General features: G+C 34.2%; 2 protein-coding genes and 1 pseudogene across 2 annotated transcripts; 1 reads left to right on the top strand and 2 right to left on the bottom strand.

Annotated features, from left to right (window-relative positions):
* Positions 1-292: 292 nt before the first annotated feature.
* Positions 293-14741, bottom strand: LOC113771477 (cysteine-rich receptor-like protein kinase 25). The gene is made up of 9 exons (XM_027316053.1): positions 14634-14741; positions 14457-14531; positions 6547-7432; positions 2715-2858; positions 2503-2633; positions 2205-2415; positions 1462-1699; positions 1176-1326; positions 293-774 (listed from the first exon to the last, which is right to left on the bottom strand). The coding sequence occupies exons 1-9, from the start codon at positions 14739-14741 to the stop codon at positions 442-444; spliced, it is 2277 nt and encodes a 758-aa protein (XP_027171854.1). The 3' UTR covers positions 293-441.
* A 5167-nt stretch (positions 14742-19908) lies between these two features.
* On the top strand, positions 19909-20391 carry LOC113771476 (putative F-box protein At3g58860). The gene has a single exon (XM_027316052.1). It carries the CDS (start codon positions 19909-19911, stop codon positions 20389-20391), a length of 483 nt encoding a protein of 160 aa, XP_027171853.1.
* Positions 20392-21360: 969 nt separating this feature from the next.
* Positions 21361-25711, bottom strand: part of LOC113770916 — a 29598-nt pseudogene continuing 25247 nt past the window's right edge.

Raw genomic sequence — 25711 nt, 5'->3', positions numbered from 1 at the left:
CTAACAATGACATTTTTTGTAGCAGGCACAGGGATGGATTTTTAACAATAGTCTCGGTATTGGTTTTTGTTATTTGTTACGAGTATCTTAATAGGTAAGCCCTAAAATGGTTGATAAGCTTCACGAGTTTGATTGAAATTAACTTCCATATGCCTGCTCCATAAGTCATTTTACGTCCTGTAGCGTAAAACATTTTACATTGGAAAATATTTTCCTAACATCTTCTGCTGCCAAACACAAGAAAATCCGAAAAATATTTTCAGTTCAAACAAACAGACCCTTAAGGTGTGAGAAGTCAATCAGAGTGAAGAAGCTAATTTTCAACACTAGTGGAGAAACTTTAGATACCTTCCTGGTAAATGAGTCATGCTACCAGAAATACATTGTGGTACTGATGATGCACTTGATGTTTTCTTCTAGTACTGCCTTTGTTTTTTTCCTTTATCTAGGATATAGTTCAGTAATTGATGCCTCATTTACAGAACTTTGAGTTAAAATTCTTTCGATATTAGATTGATTAACTCCCAGCTCTTCCACCCTGCTCTCTGATCTATTGCTCCGGAAGAATGCTGGACGATGTGGAGTTGGCAGGATAACAGAATTACTATTCAGCATGTAGACCACGGAAGCCATTATAGGTCTTCTACTGACATCTTCTTCAACACACAGTAAGCCAACTTGGACACATTGAATGACTTCATTTTGGGCATAAGAATCTCCAATGCTTGCATCCAAAAGAGCTAAAGCTTCGCCACGTCTCCAATGCTCCCAAACCTTTTTGAAATAATTCCACTCATAAGGATTTCACACCTAAAAACTTCAATTTGCTCAAACATATAGGTGTCACAAGTAATGGCACCTTTCCATTAGGCATTAGTAAATACTCTACATTCAAAGTTTAACCATACACAACCTTCCTTTCCATCATTTTATATGGCCTGTCATATTAGTTAAAATGCCTTAAAAAAAATGAAGTAAATTCTGAGCTACTCTACTATGTTTAACAATGTAGAAATGGCAAATGATAAGTCCTAGTGCTGTCATGATGGTGAGGATTCGTATTGGACATCTAACTATTTTCATTAGGGGTGCCAAGTTCAAATCCTCCACTGCAAATGTGCAAAAGCATAGAACAACAGTAAAAACTGTAGTAAGTTTTTGCAATTCGCACTTACATAGCTTACGAGGTCTTCGGAATCTTCAGATTGGGAGAAGGTGCTGTTCTTTTTTCCGGTGATAATTTCCAAAATTACAACCCCAAAACTGAATACATCTGACTTTACCGAGAACTGGCCCCTCCTTGTGTATTCAGGAGCCATGTAACCACTGCAAGGCTCAATGATTGTTATAATTAGTACTAGGACAATCCCAATGAGGCTATCGAATGGAGATGTACATAATTTTCTATGAAAGATACAACGTCATATCATGCGAGAAATATAGTATGGGCATAAAACTTACAATGTCCCAGCAATTCTATTTGTATTTCCTTCAGATTGATCAACTCCACAAATCCTTGCCATGCCAAAATCTGCTATCTTTGGGCTCATATTTCCATCCAATAATATATTGCCTGCTTTGAGATCACGATGAACAATTCTAAGGCGAGAATCCTCATGCAGATAAAGAAGTCCTCTTGCTATACCTCCAATGATATTGTAACGTCTTGCCCAATTCAATGATCGTTTATTTTCTGAATCTACACAAATTTAAACACAATATATTGTGTTAGCAATGAAAGTTACCAAATTAATAATTCCAGAAAGCACAATCAAATAGGTAAATTACACTCTTGGTTCTTAAACTATAAACACACTCTCAATTTAGTTTTTAAAATTCTATTGTGGACACTTCACCCTAAAGGTTTCAATTTATCCCACTTCAGTATAATCAGTAATGAAATTATTGAAATGAATGAAATATTTTGCTCTACTTTGATCATCACTTACCTATTATCGTTAGTTTTGACAATTCATTTAGTTGTTATACTGATGTGTGACAAATTTGATACTTTAGAGGATGAAGTAACTAAAATTAAAGTTTAAATACTAGAGTTGGAGTGCGTCTATGGTTTAAGGTTCTAAACTGGAATTCACTCCAATGTGTTATCTATCATTTCGCATAACATGGTCGAATCAAGTAAAATAGAACAAGATAACATGGACCAATAAAATATTACTTCAAGTATGTCTAGTTCGACCCACCAAAGAGAAAGTAGTCAAGGCTTTTGTTGGGAACAAATTCATAGATGAGTATCTTTTCTTCTCCTTCCAGGCAAAATCCCAACAGTCGAACTAGATTTCTATGTTGAAGCTTTGCAACTACTACAATTTCATTTTTAAATTCTTCTGCACCTTGCCCTGAGCTTCTTGACAGCCTCTTAACAGCTACTTCTTGTCCATTACCAAGTACACCCTGAGTAAACATGCATACTAGAATTTAATTGAAATATTAAATGTGAGATATTCAAATTCACAAAAGCAAAATATTTCATGCAGAGACCTTGTATACACGGCCAAATCCACCTTCGCCAATTTTGTTATCCACAGAGAAGTTATTTGTGACAATTTGAATTTCAGTTAAGCTATACTGTAAGGATTCGGCCGTTAAGATATCAGCAACTCCATCTACACCTGTAATAAGCAAATATACTCGATTTAATGTTAGCTCAAAAACCTTTAAGATGTCCTGTAATTGCTATGAATAAAAATTACCAGTTGTTGCGAGTGCCCCATCAACATATCTCTTCCTCAATCTTCTTTTCAGGAAAACAAAAGACATCACAAATAGCATAACTGCAACAATGATTAGTGGGACAGCAATCCGAAAAGCTGCTCGTAGGAGGCTTCGCCCTTTGCCTGGATGAACAGAAGTTTGTTGAGCAACAAAATTCAGCTTGTAGGAAATCAAGTTTGTTGAACTTCGGGTTAGTGTCACTCTGAGACAGCGTATTGCATATTCACAAGGCTAAGCCAAAAATACAGTATTTGGAAAAAAAAATTTAATATTCTCTAAACATGTTTTTTTTTAACCGCATCTCGTACGCTTCATGTTGACTAGGAGTGGCAATTTTCAATACTACCTAAAAATACGACACAAACCTAACATGAAATTAATGGGTTTGTATTGAGATTTCGCGGGTTCGGATCAGAATCGAATCGAACCGATGGTTCTGTTAAGACTACAATGGTAAATTAGTAAATTAAAATTATATTTTAGATCATTCGGGTTGACCCGCCAACCCGAAATTTTCAAATTCGAGTCAGGTATCTTGACCCATTTCGGGTTGGTGGGTCGTGTTTGAATCAACAGGTTATCTGTTATACTTGAATCTCAACTTGACCCGCCAACCCGAATCTGACTCGATTGCCACCCCTAATGTTGACGGTAAATAAAACAAAAGTTGATAGTCAATTTTTAATCCTAACTATTTTTGTTATGGATTAACACAATTAAACTCCCCTAAGGTTTCAACAATTTACAAAACTTAGCTTTGTGTTTGGACCAAATAATGGCCGCCCTTTTAATTGAGGCTGTTAAGACTCACGTTTGGGTCTGTGTTGGTGGCAATTTGTAAGAAATCCTATAAACAACCTATGATCTCCAAGATATGCCTGACTCATGATGATAATCAGAGCAAAACCCATCCAAACTTGTAAATAAGAACTACCACTTCCATTAGCACCCTTGTTCCTACATACTCCATTTCCGAGACTATGAATATTCGGTCCCACTTCCTATTTCATTCTATTCCATTTTTTTTATTGTATCACTATTTATCTTTCATAAACATCATACTTTAAATTTTTTTTTTTTTGCTTTCTTAAGTTCTAATAACTATTAACAAAGTAATATACAAAATTCAACAAACCTCAAAAAATCAAAATACAGAGAAAAGACTGTTGTATTTTATTTTTTTTACTGTATTAATAGTTATTTGACAACAAGAAAACAAAAAAAAAAAGAGTAAAGATGATGTTTACAAAAGAAAAATATTAATATAATAAAAAGTGAGACAAATAATCAAATATGGAATATGACAGAATATCTATTCCCATTTGGCTAATCAGAGGTTTATTACCACTGCCACCAGAACCACCATAACGACCACCTTATTTTATTGTACCTACTCCTATTCAATTCCCTCGAGATCTGGCATCACCAAGTAATTTTCTCCTTTCTATCTTTCCTTTGCTTCATACGCTTACATAAATGATACATACATACATATATAAATGCATATATGATATTTTGTTTGTGGAATTTGAACATATGTAATGATAGTGGTTGTAGAGGAGATTTGGGCAACTTTTTTTTTTTTGTTTCCCTAGAATGAAAGGTAATGTAGATTTTGAAAACTTTTAATGTACGGCATAGTTTGGTAGTCTGAAATTGTGTGCTAAACGGTTAAAACCGAGTCAATGAGAAGATTGGCTGTGTTAAGTAATGTTCCCTACTTTTCGGAGCTCGGAATCAGGAGGCCATGGAGTGAATAGTGAGGTAAAGGGTAAAGACAAATGTTTGTTAAACAGAACGAGGAGGAGAAGAGGTTGACCGTTGTCCGTTAACAAGGACAATGCTATACATTGATGGGTATTTTGGACATTTAGCAAGTCTTTCTGTTGACCATTCAAGTTTAAGCAGATTAAGTAATGCCGAAGCGGAGGGACTTCTTGTCATAGGCTTATCAGCATTGATTAGTAATGTGGTCAAACTTTAAGATGCCAAATGTCATGAGAGATAAATGCACAAAAGATTTTGTATCATTTCCTATTCCATTCCTTGTCCCACTTTAGGTTATATTACCATGTATCTTTTATGAATATCTTATTTTAATTCTTTTTTCTCTTAGAATTTTAACAACCACTAACAATGTCAAAAACAAAGTGCAATAGACTAAGAAGCCAAAATTTAATTTAAAAATCATATTTTTTAATGAATTTTCTACTATATTTTTTGTTTCTTGATCATATATTGGTTTTTAGTTGATATATTTTGATTTTTTTTAACGCTATTAGTCGACATTGGACCTCAAGGCAAAAGGAAAGCATGATTAAAATAGAATGTTCATGAAGAGTACATGGCAATACAATAGAAGGTGGATAGAAAATAGGAGAGAAGATCCATTGTGAGATAAATGTAATTAAACATTTAATTACTATGAATTTTAATAATTAACTTCTACAATTGATGATTTAGTGCTTCACCTCATAATCTCCTAATGCTTTCGAAATGATCACTTTACCCCCTCCCTTTTTGCTTTCTGGTGAAGTGGATTGCTTTTTTTTTTTCTCATGGTTAACTGAACTTGAAAGTGGGTAAATACGGTATTTGGTTGATTTCATTGCTAATTTTTGTTTTGAACATTTTTTCCCAATTAATTTTCATTTTGGATCTTTAAACTAGACATGTACACCTACTTTAGTCCTTAAATTTTAATTTAGGACATTTTATTCTCTAAAGTATGAAATTCGTCCTTAAACATTATTTTTTTTAATCTTGACAACAAGTTCTGTCACAAAACAAAGAAAAACTTAATCGCTCCACCTTACAAAAAGACAACTGAATAAGATAAAATTGTGATTTTGAAACCACAAGATTGTGAGGCAAAACGTTAAACCACAAAGGGGTAAATTAATTTACCTATTTTAATGTTAGATTTCAAACAAGCGAAAAAAAACATATTACACTAGAATGTAAAATCTTTTACATGCATACAATGCATCCTCGATCTTCTTCAATGCCTTTGTTTAAATTTGGGAAAACTAAAATGGATTGTTCTTTGCATTACGCCATAATAAGTTCATTTGAAAAATTTTTAAATCAACATTGTCCATAATATACCTCATTAATTATTTTATGATTAATCATTACAAAATTTTCCATGATCTTGAACTCTTTTATGCTATTTAAATGTTTCTTGCAAATTGAATGCAAATACTTTCTCAAATGGACTTTGTCATTATGTATGCTGATCAACTAATCAAAACAAAATAATATAGTAGATAAATGGATAAATTACTAAAGGAAAACAAAGTGGAGAGAAGGCCAACCCATTTTCGTACATCAAACCATCATACCTAAGGGGATTCTATAATGGCCACCATACGGCTATTTCAATAAACATGCAATAGTTAATTACTGTCCTAATGGTTGCAAAATGACTAAGTATGTACATAATTATTGGCCTAAGAAGTATGAGTCCACTTAAAATTCTTCCATAAAAATGACAATTCATGATGAATGTGATCAGTACGACGTGATTATGCTGAAATCTTAACATTATGTATTCCACTATTGTATAAAGTTACGTGGTGGCCTCCTTTAGGTATGTATTTTATTTTGAGATTGAATCCACACCCTCTCAGTACAAACTTCAATACTATTAATTCCAATTATAAATGCTTGAAGGCATGGATTCAAATGAAGGGTGTGTGGATTTAATTCTTTTCATTTTCGACCCGGAATCTGATACAAACAAGAAATCGTAAGCCTGCATACAAGCCCAAAAAAGACTGCCATATATAACAATGCTCCAGAACTTACCTTTAGTGGAACTAGAAGGAGGACCACCAGGAGAGTTTGCCGGAAGCGGTGGTGCAGAGGATGTAGGCGGTGGTGCAGAGGATACACTACCGTAGAAGGGGTAAACCTCATACCTTACCTTACAGCTTGGAAACATCACTCTACCTCCCACTCTGCCATTACAACACGAGGGCAGCACTGATATAGCATTGCTGAGACAAGTTTCGCAGTCTAGAGCGGATAGATCTGGTGTGCACTGCGCAAGGGTGTACAATTTCTTCTTACCCATGGAATAATCGCCTTCTCGAACAGCAAACATTTTGCCCCCAGTTCTATTTGCAGCCTGAACCGCAATGTCATTCACCAGGTTTTCCAACGTTGTTTTGAACTTCTCCTGGTCCCGTCCAGTGACATTTTGCACATTGTACATAGAAAGAACAACGTAGGAATCGACCCTGGAGAAAATTGCCTGGTTAGAAAAGCGTAAGAAGCACTCCTCGTACCAAACAATAGCATCCTCGTGATACGGGCACTCCTCAATTACTTTGACGGCGGCTATTGCTACGCATTGTCCACAAACGTCAGTGCTGACATCGCCTCGACAGAGAAAGAGGCCATAGACCGTGTTTGAAGGGTCATTGCCAGTACTGATATTGTAGAAACCACCGGTGTCTGTCCGAAATGCATTTGAAGATAGAGCGTCAAGCACGGAATACAGATTGTTACTGTAAATCCTGCCGGAAATACTGTTAGGTTCGTATGTAGTATTTGCACAGTAAGACGAAAGAAAATTAACGGGGCTAGTGCGTCTGGTATGAAAGCTAAGCAAACAAAGCATGCAATATTGGAAGTGGAACAACAAATTTCTGGAGATCATTTCACAGGCAGGGATCAAAAGAATAAAAGGCTAAAAATACACAAATTACAGTTGTAAAATAGGAGCCAAAGTTTTGGTCGAGGGATCATGAAAATTGTACAGGCCAGGAAAACGTGTAGTCTATAGGATGACTTTATTTTAGCAAGTCGGTCAACGAAGTGCCTGGACGGGAACCATCAGCTGAATGGTCTGTAACAAGAATTCTATACGTCCTTTATGGATTTTGACGGGAGTGGAAAATTCGAGGATGCTGACAATATTGAAGAATGTCATTGTGACAGATTAATGGAGACCAAGCTAAAAGCTAGTGCTCTAATCGTCCCAAATTCAATCTCTATTTGGTAGTAGAATCGTTCAACACTACTATGGATTATTCTTTTTAAACATTGTCAGTGTAAATCCATTTCACACTAATAAGATGCATGACACGTAAATTTTATTCAAATTTTAAATTCATGTTTAACAAATATAGCATGCACCTAAATAACAAAAAAAAAATCTTTATGCTGATGGTGTAGAAATATCCAGCCATTTCGCCACAATTGACAGCCAATTTTATGTCCGCCGCTGCTTTTCAAATCAAGTTTGATGGCCAGTTAATTTTCTAACATATTTACAATGTTGCCTGCTGCATTAGTAAGATATATCTTGGGCTGTAAAATATCCAGGGTTCATGCCTTAGTTGATACAGGAGTAACCACTTTGCTGGTTGCCTGGACATGAGCCATCGGATGGCTAGTCTGTAACTAAAACTTCGATACGTCATTAAAGGATTTTGAGGGGAGAGTAAATTTGAGGATGCTAACAACATCAAAACAACGTCATTGTGGAGGATAATTGTAATTCTACTAACGCTCCAAAGAATAAGTTCGACCCCAATTTAAAAAAAAAAAAAAATTGACCCAAATTGAATCTCTATATTGCAGTTCAACACCGGTTTTAAGAAAGAGTTCTCTAAATATAGTTCAAAGGGTAAATGATACATAGCCCGTGGATTCATTCATTGTCACATGACTCTATTAATATTTACAAATATCCATATAAATTTTCTATGGTTTCATATAAAGTGAAAATTGGATGGAAAAATAACCTCTAAAATATATTTATTTGAAACACCAGTATTACCATTATTAAAACATTAATTCAAACAATGACCAGACCATCTTACATAAAATTATGTAGATAAATGCAAAATCTATAGAGGATTAAAATGGATATTCATACAAATCATACGAGACATTAAGTATATATCATTATTTCGCCACATGCATTTTTGGAGCACTTCTGTCCACTCACTATAGCCATTGGTGTTTTCTGTCTATTTATTGTATCCCATGAAATTATAGGGCGTTACGTGGACATTTTGAAATCTAAGAGGAATCATGTGTCAATGAAAAACCAAGGGAGGTTATGTGTAATTTATGACAAGATCATGTAAAGTACTCTGTCACATTTTAATTGGACTGAAACTTTCCAATAATTTTCATTGTCAAAAATGCCAATAAACTGTCACACTACTTTTAATTCTCTATGGTTCCTTGTGTTTGGTTAGGTGGACAAATCATAAGACAAGCATTAATTTAAAGGAAAGAAACGTCTACCCATTTTTTAATGACCAATTCCATGTCTGTGCTGGATTTTCGAACATATTTACAAGGGTGCCTGCAGCATTAGTAAGATGCAACTCAGAAGGTAAAAATAAACAATTTTCATGCCTTAGGAGCGACCACTATGATCTTTGTTGGTCTTTGTATTTGCAAGAAACCTATCACAATAGAGCTACGCGTGTAACTCCTCATTTATATTATCAATTTTGATAATCCATTTGCTTGTTAGCATTTCATTGCAATTCTTATGTTAAATTTAACTTTTCAGGATTGTTTTTCTATTCGTATTGTTTCTTTGTTCATGTTAAGAAATTATTGTGCAGAATTTTAAATTTGAATTCAATATTTTTATTATCAAAATTGTCCAAATTTACAGCATATGTATATTTATCGTGCACATGTTCATGCTGTTCATAAAATGCTTAATCTAGTTTAGATATGTATTCTGTTTGGTAATTATTATAAGGCGCATTCTTCTAGGAACTATTAGTATTTTATTTTCATATATACTGAAATTATCAAATGGGAATAAAAGACAAAGGATTTTTCAAGAATGAAAAGGTACTGCTATTCTCTTGCTCCACGTTGGAACTTTAGCAAACCTAAATACCTAAGATTAGATAACTGCAGAAGTGTTAAGATTGAGGCAGGTGTGGAGCTACGTTGCCCCCTCCCCACCTTAGCTTCCGAAAAATACCCTACTAGTTGTGAAGATTTTTAATAAGTTTTAATAGTTGCACTTCTTGAAATTAAAAGAGTGGGGTAATATGAAAAACACACCTATTAATATTTAACAAAGAGAGTTTCAGATGATCAATTACTTATGTAACACTAGTAATTAAATAATAAAATTAACAATGAATTAGCTCTTATTTTGTAACACGACCAAACGCGATGATCTAGTTTTTATGAAAAAATCAAGGAACAAATAAAAGGTGAAAATATATATATTTACCCTTCCACCCCTCTCCACCCCAACTATTAGGTACAAGAAAGAGTCCTTCCTTTGACCATTGACCAACTTTAGCATGGATTTTTTAGTCTTATAGCTTAGTTACTTTAGTCTTAAAAAAGTTTTCCAACGTTGCAATATTTCTGCTCCCAGTCAAGCGTCTAGGAAAAGGCAAGGAACCAAGAAAAGGAACTTCTTCTGATCTGTTAACTTGTGGTTTAAAAGAGGGTTGAATTACTCCGGGTGTCTCAGAAGTTGGATAAGATCAAGGATGTGTCGAACTCAGTCAGGGCTAGCTAAATACGACAGGCGGACCCATATTAAGATTGTTGTGGATGATTTTTCTAGTGATTTGGGTAAAGATCTTGAAAGGATTAAAACGGCGATTGAAGAGTTCACATTTGCATATTTTTCTAACTTCGAAGACAACACCAAATAAAAAAAACAAAAAAAAAAAGTAATTTTGGCAAATGTAGAGCTAAATCTATGATTTGCAGGCTCCAATTCCACGATTTGCTGAGGGAGAGAAGAGAAAAGGAAAAATAAAAAAAAAAAAAGAGAGAAGAAATGGAGAGAGAGAGAGAGAGAGAAATTGGCTTAAACCTGCCTTAGTTATAGTCACTTTTACTTTTGCCCTGATTGTTTGTTAAAAGAGTTTTTGGTTAGTATATATGATCTATTGATCATGTATGGATCATGTGATTATTTTCAGGCCATAAGTGGTTGAAATTAGTGATTTCGATCATATTAGACCTCTTATACTTTTATGAGGAAAGTAAAATCAGCATTTTAAATTTAAGGAACGACAAAATTCCACTGGCGAATTCGAAGGTATATTATGGATGATTTTCCTTCTATACATAAAACATGAGGCATGGTTTTAGTGTTAAAATTTTTTATCATCTTTTATTTTTCCAAAAGTAAAGATTTACTATAGATGACTACTAAAATTCAATAACTTCCAATAATTTCTGATAATTTCTTTTTTATCTATTATTTCTTTGGCAAAAAAAAAAAAGAATCATACTTCTTTTGTATTTTTGTTTGCAACAAAAAATATAAAAGTTATAATAACTTCCACTAGCATTAATAAATATAACTTAATTTTTTATTAATTTGCACACCATATGGCATGATTTTTCCATTGATCTTTCTATATATAAAGCATGAGCCATGTAGGGGTGGAGCTAGAAAAAAATTCAATGGGGGCAAATTTAAAATGTTAAATTATGCTACTTTCAAATTTTAAATCCCTATCAAAATTCTTAATAAAGTTTTATCTATTTGTGAAGGTGAAATAACAAGAGCTAGCAATTTTTACAAATTTATATGTGTTGAGAAAAAAAAAAAGACAGCAACTTTTCGAATGGATTTGTATGGTGAGAGCAAATTGGACAAGAGTGAGAAGAAGAATAAAGATAAAGTTGAATCTTTGGTGATTGGCTTTTATTTATATGTGAGAGGCGAAATGAGTTATTTATTATTTTTAATCAATCTTCTTGGAGTAGACAAAGTGATAAAAAAAAGAATAATATTACTTAAATATGTTTAAAAAAAACTAAAATCTTGTTGAAGAGCAGTGGCGCAATATTCTCTAATTATAGGGGTAAAGGTATGAAGTTGTATGTGTCAAATTCGAACCAGTGTTTGCAACATCTTCGAGCACCATAAAACTAAGCCTCAACCCTATTAGATTATACTACAGCCCACACCATCCCATCACTTATCTCAATATTAGGGATTCATTCGATCAGCAATCTTACCCTTCAATTGTCAAACATAAAGGGCCGACACTAAATCCTAGAGATGGCAAAATGGGCAAATTGATGGGTATAAATGGAATTAGATTCGTATCAAACCCAATCTCAAAACTAGAAAATCCATCCTGTTTAAATAGGACTGTCAATGGGGTTGGGCCAGCCTGAGTTCGGCTCATTCAGCCCGATGAGTCCGACTATTTAGTGAGCCGGTTTGAGTTTGAGTCTAAAAATTAGGTCCGAATTAAATTTGAGTCGAGATTGGGCCTTATTAGGCTCAAACCCGATATAGGTATGGCCCTTTAATTACCTATATATATAATATTTATATTTTGATATTATGTATAATTATATATCCAAATATATTATTACTAAATACTAAATATATATATATAAATTACAAAACACAAAAATACATCTAAAGACTCTTTCATGAGCTTTCTTGAGAGTCAATATTAGTAATGCATAACTAAATCTCTAACTTTTCTTATTGGTTGAGAAAATTTTTGTATTGACATTATATTGGTTGATTTCTTTTTGGTCTACAAACACAAAAATCATCAAGCATCATTGGATTTAAATCACAAGATTATAAAAAAGTTTCAACTTTTAAAGGTATATTGGCTTATGATCACATGTTTTATTACTATTTTTCATGCATTTTGAACGAATTAAATGTAAATATTGTTGAAAAAATTTTTGGTTTATATACTTGTTAAGAACTATTATTTGTTCATGTTTAGTTTTAATATTATAGTCTTGTAAATGTTAAATTAGTTTTACAACTTAATAGTTATAGTAATTATATTAAGAAAATTAAGGAGTAATAAGTGAGTTTGGGCTAAATCCGATTAAGGCTCACAACCCGAATATTATGTGAGTTGAGTACGAGGTTCACATTTATGAACCCGAACCTCATAGCCCGAAGCCCGAAAATGTATCAAATTAAATGAGCTGAGCTTGAGCTCATCAAAACCCGGCTCATTAGGCCCGATTGACATACCTATGTCTAAAGGATGGGTAACCCATTGAAATTTGGGACAGATTGCTATCACCACTAAATCCTAACTCAAGGGTTCAACCGATCAAACTATGGAGACTACATCACTAAGGAATTCGCAAATCCAGACTACAAGGGAGCTCTCCATAAGTGCTGTGCTCTAGCTGACGAACAAGGCAGTTGGCTAAACACATTTTTCATACTGGCCATTTGACTTGAAGATCCTAAATCATATCTTGGATAAATAGACACTTAACATATCCAAAATGATGCATTAGATTCAAGATTGAGCCGCTAAAATTCTTTAACAACTAATCTTCGATTCCAAAAGAATTATATCCCATATTGGTTCGAAAACTAGAGAAAGAGTCCTTAATATGTAAGTGAGGATCCAAAACTAATAATTTAAACTTTTTGGTCAATGATGGATTCCTGACTTAATTACATACTGGGTCTTTTTGGTGAACTCTCTCTGGTGTTTCCCCGAATCTTCTAATTGCGAGATTGGACTACTCATAGGCAAGTGAATTTTTCTTAGAGTTGGATCAGAGAACTTCTCTTCTTGGTGGTGGGCTAAAGTGCCAAGGAGATTGGCTAGTGTTGGACTAAGTGCGCCATGGGTTGGCAGGAGCTTGGAACCCAATTTGGATATTGAAGAAGAGTGGGTCTATGATTGAGAGAAGACATGACCTTGGACGTTAATGTGGGTTTGCGTTGAGATTTGAAGTGTGCTTGAAGAAGAGCTTATCTTGTTGGTGATAGACTGAAGTGCCAAGAAGTTTGACTACTGTTGGACCAAGTATGCCATGGATTGGCCGGGTTTGAAATCCAGTTTGGATGTTGAAGAATATTGGATCTATGATTGGTAGAGGAAATGACATAGATGTTATGGTGGAATTGCGTTGAGTATTAAAGTATCTTGAAAAAGAACTTGTTACTCATGAAGAGGGAGATTATTAGACTCATGAATAAAAAATTATGTCTCACGTTAGTTTGGGAGAGAGAGAAAGAGTCCTTAATATGTAAATGAGGGCCCAAAACCCAGCGGTTTAACCTTTTTCATCAATATTAGGTTCTTAACTTACATATTTGGTCTTTTTAGCAAGCTCACTTGAGTGTTTCCCCCTAACAAGTTGTGATTCAACTACTGAACAAACATGTTTCAAAGTATACAATAATTTAATGATAAATAATGAAAAATGTTTATCCCTAACAAGTTTGTTGTGATCTAGCCGCAAAATAAACATCTCAAAGTGTATAACAATTTAATGACAAATAAACTACAAACATGAAAATAAACGAGACACAAGATTTTTATGAGATGATAATAATTTGAATCTAAATCCAACCCTTATATAATTTTTCTTATCTCTTGAGTGTTTCTCCCTAGCAAGTTTGTTGTGGTTCAACTGCGAAACAAACATGTTTCAAATTATACAACAAATTAATGACAAATAATGAAAAGTGTTTCTCCCTAACAATTTTGTTTTGATCCAGCCGCGAAACAAACATGTCTCAAAGTATATAACAATTTAATGACATAAATATGAAAATAAATGAGACAAAAGATTATTATGAGATTATAACAACTTGAACCTAAACCTAACTCTTATATAATTTTTCTCACCTCCCAAGAACTCTCTCTCATCTCATGTATAAGGCTACATAATGCCAACAATACCTTCTCCGATGGACTCTCCGAGGGGCAAGGGAAATAGGAAAATTGCAATGTGACTACCTTGAGGGAAGATAAGAAGTCTCCAGGCATCAATTTGGTTCCTTCACGGTTGTCGGCAGCCTCATCTGAATAATCCTGTTAGGTGAAGTTATGAAAAAAAAAATGAAAAAAAAAATGAAAACTGGTTTCAACAAGGGATGATCTCTAACTTTACTATTTCAATTACTTTATCTAAACAGTGCCATAGTCGGTTTGGCAGCAGATGCATGAACTTCCACTCCAGTCTGGACCCATAAAGCTACATACAGAATCTGTTTTATCTTTTGAAAGATTCAAGGACGCCATTTTTGTTTATCACTGCTGTAGCATCTTTCTACACTTGATGCCACAATAATCAATTTCTGAGACTCCATTGCATTACCTTTTGAGTTCTCAAATGATGCGCCTATTTGGTTTAGGGGGAATACAGGTGAAAATTCAATTTTCTTGTTACCAAATACATTGAATTATTATTGAAGCCTAGAGTCAATTGCATCTAAGAAGCCCTTGCCTTTTCCCAATTAACTTTGAATTATCGAATTCTATCTTCCAACTAACAAGGGAACCAACCAACCAATTCAAGTTCTAATCCAACATCCAAGTGATCTTAGCTAGTTTTAGTTCTGGTTTTGAAAAATCGGAAGTATGGACCAGAAAAGAAGTGGAGTGGAAGTAGGAAATTATTGGACGGTAAAGAAGATAGAATCAGTGAACTTCCCGAAAGTGTTTTGAGTCGCATCCTATCCCGTTTACCAATAGAGGATGCTGTTAGAACTAGTGTTGATAAATGGGAGTACAAATGGACTTCCATTTATAACTTAACCTTTGATGAAGGAAAGAGTTTTCGATACTCGCACAAGTGAGGCAAATGGAAGCGGCAGAAGGAGCCTAAAAAGACAGATTTTATGGACTTTGTGGACAGAGTGCTTCCTCTTTCTAAGAATTCATCTATTAAAGAGTGTCACCTCTTGTTTCTAGATGCCTATGATCCATTCCGTTTGAAAACTTGGATCACCGCTGCTCTAAGAGCTAATGTCCCGAGGCTTTGTATTTCATACGAAGGGAACTTAGTATTTCCCCGTTGGTTTTTCACATTTGATTCTCCGACGAGATTGAAACTCAAACTCTGCAAGTTTAAAATTCCAATGACCATATGTAATTCAAACCATCGAACTTTGGATATCCATGATATTGAATTCCAGAACGGTGACCCTTCTAGCCATATTTCTTACCTACTCTGTCATTGAAGAGTTTCTGTCATCAGATTGCTAATGGAGGAATGTGAATAAGCTTAAAATACAGACACCAATGCTTGCTAGGTTCGAGATGACAGGCTCCATCTTTGAACATCTGTGAACGTGCAAATGACGGAACAACTGACTGGAAAATAGAGATTTGTAGGGGCAACCTTGCAAATTTCAAATGTAGTGTTGATAAGTTCGCCAATATCTATTTTTCTAGCCTATCAAAAATTGTTGATGCATCTCTAGAGTATTCGGAGCCTGAAATGAATGACAATATTAACCAAAGAAGCGCGACAGGTGTTCGAGCCTGTATGATCTTGACAAGATTCTCTGCTTTCATCAGCTTCCTGGAACTATCTACTGATCTGGTCCGGGTAAAGATTCTCCTTTATGCCAGTTTCTAAATCTCACCTCAAGCAAAATTGTTCATTTATAGTTCTTCAGAATTTAATTTTGCAATTACCTCTTGCTATTCCCTTTCATTATTCACGCAATTTGAGATTGTAGATAAGAATATAGAGGCAAGTAACAGGCTCAGTCTACGATTTATCATGACTCATGAGTTAAGACATCTTGCCATTCTGATAAATGATTAGCTTCATGATGTACATGATCTTGCTAAAAAATACCCCTATGCCTTTTTCTTGTGTTGTATCTTGACTGATGCTTATGGCTGTAAATAAGTCTAATCAAACCAAACATCAAACTATTCAAACTTCTTTGATTATTGTAAGCTTGAAATTGTTTTTGAATTGCTTTATTTATTTATCAAGCTGATCTCAGATTAGGTTTTACCAAGGCAAGCTCGAGTAGGTTGCGTTTTCTTATCTACAAATTCTAATATTTCATTTTTATACTTTGAAAGTTGATGCTATTCAAGTTTGACTTGATTAGTTAGCGAACCAATTCTAAACAATCTCTTATTGAGCTAAACTAGTTTCAAGTATGGAGTAGGTTGGTTCACCTTTCAGCCCTTCTAATGCTAGCCTAATTGCCCGATCTCCTCAAGGTACTTGCTGGTGCGAATCCGCAATGTCCTCCTCAAGGTACTTGCTGGTATTTTCATTTTTTTTTTTTTGGCAGACTTCCTTAACTTTTGTGTTTATGTGCTTCGGTGGTTCCTTAATGTTTAACCTGTAGTCCTATTCATTGTCTTCCTTGTTTAACTTCATTAAACAGGAATTTCGAGGCAAGCTGCTGATGACTACAATCAAATTCAATTGTTGCCTGGATATCTATCTTTCCTCAAGGTAATCAAACTGGTATATTCGTACTTTCATAAGCCAACGGACAGTACTTTGGTGAAATTTTTTCTGCGGAATGCTGTAAAGCTTAAGGAGCTGTTGATTTATTCACAGCATGAGGGACATAAGGTGGATGAAGTTAGAGATCATCTGCTAATGTTTCTCCAATCCCTTGGAGAACTCTAAGAGCTCTAAGAGTCTAATTGCGAGGAGAACTTTAAGAGCCTTATTTTAATTATGGGCCAATTCCAGTGATTGCAGGTTAATGAAGGTTGCTACTAGCCCACTGAACACTTGTCACCACAAGTAACTGGACAAATTAAAGGGAAATGAAAACTTTTCACCAAGATGACTAGAACAAAATTATGCATTCATTTTTCCATCACAATTAGGGGTTTCAAGTGGGCCTTACGAGTTAGATTTGACAAGTCCAAGTTTGGCTTGTAAAAATAAAGTAGCACTTTCATGTTTTGGGACTCAGTATCTAGGCTCAATGTGTAAAACGCATACTCGGTTCACCAAGATACCAGAGTTTCGGTCCAATTTGAGCTTGGCCCAAACTTACAATTAATACATAATTTTAAAAATAATATACATATAATATTTATTTTATTGTATCATAATATATATATGTTATAAACTATTTAGAGTATAATATATAATTATTAAATAACATACATCATTATGAATAAAAAAAATAGCTATTTATGTATTTAATTGATTAGGTCAAGTCGAGTTTTAATCGAGCTGAGTCTCTTTAAACTCAAAGTCGACTTACAATTTAATCGAGTCTTAACCTTAACCTAACCCTACAGCCCAATAATATGCAAGGCTCGACTCAAATTAATTCGGATCAAATAGGCCGAGTTTAGGTTGATCCAACCCATTAACAACCCTAATGACAACCACTATTTTTCACTTTCTTTTGGGTATGAAAACAACCTACTTATACAAATAGTTGCCCAGCACTGAAGCCTTTATTCTTTTTTTTAATTCTCCTACTACTCTCTTAAAGCCAAGCACATTACCAATTAATTTGTATTTCTTAAACAAGATTATTTCATGCATTTTAGATTATTTTTTATTTTCATGATGGTTTTTCAACTATTTTTGGTAAAATAATTATATTTAAATACTCTATTTGCTTAAAATTTTTCATAAAATAATTTGAGAAAATATTTATACATGTACAAGGCAAAAGAAGACATTCCGCAGAAACATTTTATGAAGAGTGCATAAAACAAGTATATTTGTTTATTTTAAATATTGTTTTTCTTAGGTACAATTTTCCAAGGAAATATTTGTAAAAAGGTACAAAGAATGAGTAAAAAAAAAAAGGAAAGACATAAAGAAAGGAAGAATGAAAGGTTGCAATTTTTATAAAATTCGTAAATAAGGCAAAAGGATTAAAAAAACACGTTATTAGCATTACATTGAGGACAATATGTTCACATTGATATTGATGCAGACATGCATCCATATGCACAAGTATTGGTGGCTTTTTCCTCTTTTATTTTAACTGTGTGCACATCTAAACAAGTATTGTTAGCCTTTTCTCTCGTACTAATGTTCAACAATTCTATCTTCTACGTAAGATATAACCACCATGAACGTTTGGTGAGGGCAACTTTCATGTGCAAAAAGTTGCAAAATTATACAGCTTTGCCACCTTGAATGTCACGGAGTTGATCGTTTTACCAAAACTGAAACTCCTGGGCTTGAATTATGTCATATCAAGTAATGACAGTTCCATTCAAAGGGTTAATTCTTATACGCTGTCAATTGCTTCAGGCTTGCATTTATGTGATATATATAGCAGTTAGATGAAACTCGTGTTCTAATTCCTATATGATATCGTTATCATTGAGTAATGTGAAGGCAAATAATTGACCTGAATCCGAGCCCTATAACTGGAGCATTTGCACTTGTTATGAATTGTAAACATACCCAAGTCCTTATCCTGCAGATGCATATCATAATGCAAAGAAATATTGGTCAAATTGGTTTCTGCCAGGTCTGTTTCTTTTCTTGTGATTGTATGCATTGCAGAATACTTGATATCGTAGATGTGAGATTGTATGGCTGTGTGTGTAGATCAAAAGTGAGTACTTTGTAATATTGAAAGTTCACTAGATTAAATATCTTTCTTTACTTCTTTTTCCTATGTCACTTCAAAATTGATTAATACATTCAATCTCAGGATCTACTCACAACTAGTAGAATTGCTGCACACAAAGGGCAATTATACAACATCCCTATCATTCTGGTACGTTTCTTACTATTTTGATAACCATACATAATTTTCGTCAAAGGAATTCGTAATATCAACAAGGTGACATGTCCAAGTTCTGCATATGAGAGCACTAAAATGCCTTTCCTGTCTCAATTGCTTTATCTGCACAGTTCCATAGTTAGCCTGGTCAGAGATGCATGAACTTCCCCTCCAATATGGAGTCGTAAAGCTACATACTGAATCAATTCTATCTTTTGAAAGATCCAAAGACACCATTTCTTATTTTTCATTTCTCAAGAGGATAAATACGGATAGCATTTATGATATACGATTATTGGAGTGTATTGGAAGAATTCATTTGCGAGAAAAAATGTGGAACCTGTGTGTATGTTTGGAAGTAGTTCATGAACCTCGTACACTGTAGCATCTATCTATATTAATGCCACCAATACTCAATTTCTGAGACTCCATCTGATCACCGTTTTAGTTCCTAAATATGCGTACGTATGGTTTAGGGAGAGTACTTGTGAAAAGTCAGTTTGCGTTTTCCTTGTTACCAAATACATTGAATTATTATTGAGAACCTTAACAGTGTCAATTGCAACCAAGCAGACCTTCCGTTTTCCCAACTAACCTACAAATATGGAATTCTAGCTTCCAACGAATGAAGGAATCAACCAACCAATTCCAGTTCTAATCCAAAATCCAAGTGATCTTAGCTAGTTCGAGTTCTAAGTTGAAAAATTGGAAGCATGGACAAGAGAAGAAGTCGAAGTAAGGAATTATTGGACCATAAAAAAGATAGAATCAGTGAACTTCCCGAAAGTGTTTTGAGTCACATCCTATCCTGTTTGCCAACAGAGGATGTTGTTAGAACTAGTGTCTTGTCAAGGAAATGGGAGTACAAATGGACTTCCATTTACAACTTAACCTTTGATGATAGAAAGAGATTTTGTTACTCGCACAGGCGGAGGAAATGGAAGAGGAAGAAGCAGCCTAAAAAGACAGATTTTATGAACTTTGTGGACAGAGTTCTTGCTCTTTCTAAGAATTCATCGATCAAAGGGTGTCACCTTTTGTGTCTAGACGTGTATGATCCATTTCGTATGAAAACTTGGATCACTGCTGCTCTAAGCTCTAATGTCCAGAGGCTTCTTATTTCATATGCAGCTAGTTCGAGTTCTAAGTTGAAAAATCCAAGTGGTTTTGATGGCTTGTTTCATTTAATTTCATAGAATTTAACGAATATATAGCTAGTTTCATATCACATTAATAGGAATAGGATAGTTATAGGTACAGTTAATACATCAGTGAAAGCATGTATCACATATATTTGGAAATTACGCCATAGCCAACCAAAATAATGAATTCAATTAATTGGTTATTTCATTTGCATAATTAGATAGTAATTCCATAACACTAAGCATATTTGCATGTCAATTATGCATGTCAATTATTACTACTTGTCTTGCATGTTGGTAGTGTAGATCCATTTGCTTTATTTGTAATAATCTAAATAAAAGAGGAGTTCGAATAACACCAGTAGTTGATAATATTTCTTGTAGGATCGACATCTAATATCCCCTATATTTGATAAATGATTTGTATACTTACACAAAATGGGATATTTTGGCTTTTAAAATTTGGTGTAAAGCAAAAGCCTGATCGAACCAAGTCATAGCAGAAACTTTGCCAATGTTGTGGAGTAAATTGTTACGAAACATGTATAGTTTTACTACTTCAAGTGTATATTCCAAGTTGTTTTTGTCCAAAATATGCAGCTCAAAAACTTGGACAACAAAACATAATTGATGTTGCAGGAGCAATCATTGCTTGTTTGTAGGCATTTGACTTGTAAACTCAAAACATGGTTGGCATCGAGGAGGAATCATTGCTTGCATAATTTGGTACTTGAGGAGGAAACGTTTGTTCTAGGCATTTGAGTCGTGGTGCAGACTTCTACTATCCCGCACTATTTCAGATAATTCCCATCACAGTTTCTAGTTTAAGTTTATACCAAAGTATTATTTTAAACAATGACCCTATGATTAATTCTTGCTCTGATTCTATGATAAAGAAGACAACAAATAGCGAAAAAATAATTGACAGACTCAGTTAGGAAGCCATCTTTGCTATATATAAGTGATAAAAGCCAACTATGTCTATTTTTTTTAAGAAAAAAAAAATCTATAGTGCAACAACAACTTGCATTTTTCTTTCAAGCACTTCCTTAAATCCTCAAGTGTGAAGAAGCTAATTTACAACACTAGTGGAGAAATATACCTTCCTGGTAAACGAGTCATGCAACAAACACTACAATGTGGTGCTGGTGATGCACTCAATATTCCCAACCAGAATTGGCCTATTTCTTCCCCTATCTGGGGTATGGTTCAGTAATTGATGCCTCATTTACAGAGCTTGGAATTGAAATTCTTTCGGTATTAGGTTGCTCAACTTCCAGCTCTTCCACAATGCTTTCCGATCCATGGCTCCGGAAAACTGCTGGACGATGTGGAGTTGGTAGGGTAACAGAGCTACTATTGAGCATATTGACCACGGAAACCATTGTAGGCCTTTTACTGACATATTCTTCAACACATAGTAAGCCTAATTGGACACATTGAATGACTTCATTTTTGGCAAAAGAATCTCCAATACTTGAATCCAGAAGAGCTAAAGGTTCGCCACGTCTCCAATGCTTCCAAACCTTTTTGAAATAATTCAACTTATAAGGAGTTCACACATAAAAACTTCAATTTGTTCAAATCCTTGACTGCAATTGTGCAAAACCACAAAAAAATAATAAAAACAGTAGTAGAGGTTTTGCAATTCGCACTTACATAGCTTACGAGGTCTTCAGAATCTTCAGATTTTTGGAAACTACTATTCTTCTTGCCTGTAACAATTTCTAAAATAACAACCCCAAAACTGAATACATCTGACTTTATCGAAAACTGGCCCCGTCTCGTATATTCAGGAGCCATGTAACCGCTGCAAGCCACAATGATTGTTATAAACAGTACTAAGATAACCCCAATGAGGCAATGAAATGGAAGTGTAATGGGCACAAAACTTACAATGTCCCAGCAATTCTATTTGTGTTTCCTTCATATTGATCAACTCCACAAATCTTTGCCATGCCAAAATCTGCGATCTTTGGGCTCATATTTCCATCCAATAATATATTGCTTGCTTTGAGATCGCGATGAACAATTCTTAGACGAGAATCCTCATGCAGATAAAGAAGTCCTTTTGCTATACCTCGAATGATATTGTAACGTCTTGACCAGTTCAATGATCGTTTATTTTCTGAATCTACACAAATTTAAACACAATATATTGTGCTAGCATTGAGAATTATTAAATCAATAACTCCAGAAAGCATAATCAAATAGGTAAATTACATTTTTAGCTTTTAAAATATAAATGCACTCTCAGTTTAGTTCTTAAATTTTTATTGTGGACACTTCACCCTAAAGGTTTTAAATTGTCCCACTTCAGTATAATTAGTAATGAAATCATCCCACTTTGATCATTACTTGCCATTATCCCATTAGTTTTGACAATTGAGTGAGTGATTGTGACAAATGTGATGCATTAGGAGGTGAAGTATCCAAAATGAAAGTTTAAGAACTAAAGTTTGAGTGCGTCTGTGGTTTAAGGGTCTAAACTAGAATTCACACCAATTAAACATTTTTCTAGAGGCAATTTGTCCGTCATCTCCATAAATAGAACCCACCATAGATGGCAACAAAAAATTACTATAAGTATGTCTAGATTGAACCCACCAAAGAGAAAGTAGTCAAGGCTTTTGTTGGCAACAAATTCATAGATGAGTATCTTTTCTTCTCCTTCCAGGCAAAATCCCAATAGCCGAACTAGATTTCTGTGTTGAAGCTTTGCAACTACTACAATTTCATTTTTAAATTCTTCTGCACCTTGCACTGAGCTCCTTGACAGCCTTTTAACAGCTATTTCTTGTCCATTACCAAGTACACCCTGAGAAAACATGCATACTAGAATTTAATTGAAATATTAAATGTGTAGATATTCAAATTCACAAAAGCAAAATATTTCATGCAAAGACCTTGTATACACGACCAAATCCACCTTCGCCAATTTTGTTATCCACAGAGAAGTTATTTGTGGCAATTTGAATTTCAGTTAAGCTATACTGTAAAGATTCGGCAGTGAAGATATCAGCAACACCATCTACACCAGAAATAAGCAAATACACTCAATTTATTTGTTCAAACAAATCTGAAGTGTTTGTAATATTAATCAATCAACTTTACCACTTGTTTCCAGTGCCATAGCAACATAACTCTTCCGCAATCTTCTTTTCAGGAAAACTAAAGCCATGATAAATAGCACAACAGCAACCCCAATTAATGGGACAGCAATTCGAAAAGCTGCTAGCGGGGGGCTTCGCCCTTTGCCTGGATGAAAGGAAGTTTAATTTACTTCAAAAGTCAGCTCATAGGAGATCAAGTTTGCTGAACTTTGGGTTAGTGTAACTCCGAGACGGCCCATTACACAGACGGATAGCTATGCAAGAATACATTATTTGAAAAAATATTCTTTCAGTATCTTTAAAAGTTTTTCACTGCCTTTTCGTCTCACATACTCCATGTTGACGGTAAATAAAAAAAATTTTGACAATCAATTTTCAATCCTAGCATACTAATTGTTCTAGTTATGGATTAATAGAATTAAACTCCCCTGTGGCTTCAGTAATTTACAAACTTAGCTCTGTGCTTGATCCAAAGTACAACTACGCTTGTAAATGAGGCTGTCCAGACCCAACCGTTGGATATAATCAAATGACAACAATGCCTTACTTTAAAAAGACTTGGAAAATAAAAATTAAAAGAAATGGGATAGCATTTTTAGGCACAACAATTGCTAGCAAAAAAAGCCGAAGATAATTAATTACTAAATTTAGAAAAGCTGGGTGGCAAATTAGCAAATAGGTGTTTCCCCCAGAAGAACAAGAAAGTACGTATCAGAATAGAACGAGATAAAAGACAAAGAAGTGGAGAAGAAACATTAAATATAAAGTAAAGGAAGATGCACCAATACTAAGAAGAAACCGACGGTGTGGAAAGGTAAAATAAAATGAAAGAAGAAAGCACCCTCTTCGTCTCAAACCTTATTTACTCCATTTCAGATCTATTACAACTGCCACCGCAATCACCATAACCACCTCCTCATTTCAATTCCCTCGAGACTGGTATAACCAAGTCATTTTCTCCTTTCTACTTTTTCCTTCGCTTCATAAGCATGCAGACACACATACATACACGCATCACGCGTACATACGTACATATATGGTGTTACAGTTGTGGAATTTGAACGTATGTAATGGTAATGCTAGTAGATGAGATTTGGGCTTTTTTGTTTCCTTAGAAGGAAAGATAATGCAGCTTTTGAAAGGGAAAATTGTTCAAAATGTTTTTCACATTTCAGTTTAATGAATTTTTTTGTTATTCACTTTTAAAATTGTAACTTTACATCCCTTACAAAATCAAATCGGTAAAAATTTGGTCCCAACTTAAATTTTTTGATAGTTTCTTAACCTGAATCAATTACATGATCCACACATGATCATTTTTTTGGGCAAAAAAGTGAGACCCATCTGTAATTAAATAATTGACTCGATCTATATCCATTTTTGTCTTTAAAAATGTACGTTGGTGGGGAATTTGGAACATTTACCGTCTTTTTTGTTGACCAGCCAAAGTATAAGTTGTCAGTCGAGACTCGAGGTTCACTAATGCAAAGGAGCTCATATCCCTTCTGGCATTGTTTTGAAAATCAAATTGGATTGGCCGGTTCAACCGATCGGATCGTAAATCAGTCATAACTCCTGTCCGATTCATATTTTGGGTTGATTGGAGTTAAAAATCTATAAGAACTGTTTAAACCTTGCGAACCGGATTGAACTGTTGACTGCCGGTTTTTTGTTTTCGTTTATTAAATTGAAAAAAATATATAAAAAAAGAATAGATTTTCCTTAACCCTAAAGACTAATTATTAAATGGCACATCCACTCACTGTCTTCTCATTTTTTGCCTTTTATCAAGTTTGTATCTCTGTTTTCTACTGACTTCCTTCAAATTCCAAACTTCTTTTTTTTCAAGTTATAATCTCTAAATCCCAAAAACGTAAATTAAAAATTTAAACTCATAATGTCTAATTCCCATAGACGTGAATTTTGTATAATTTTAGAATATTGTGGTATTTTGGGTTGGATTTAAGATTATTTTTTGGTAGATACAATTGAGATTAAGATGAAATTTATTTGTTACAACTTATAATTTAAAATTTTATTTGTGAAAATCCAAATTCTTTGAAAATATTAAACTTTTCATCATATAAAGTCTTAAATTAGTCCATTGCATGTCTTATTTTGTACATATATATTTATATAAATTATTTTTTTAAAAATTCATTGACCAGAATTGAACCGGTTTGATCGATTGAACCTCGATTTGAATACCTCTGACGGGTTCTTTTTGTATCAATGCAAGTTTAATTCCGATTTTACACCCG

Source organism: Coffea eugenioides, chromosome 5, assembly GCF_003713205.1.
Source record: "Coffea eugenioides isolate CCC68of chromosome 5, Ceug_1.0, whole genome shotgun sequence".
Classification (NCBI taxonomy): Eukaryota; Viridiplantae; Streptophyta; class Magnoliopsida; order Gentianales; family Rubiaceae; genus Coffea; species Coffea eugenioides.
The sequence above is the reverse complement of the archived record's forward strand: the minus strand, read 5'-3'. Positions and strand labels throughout refer to the sequence as shown.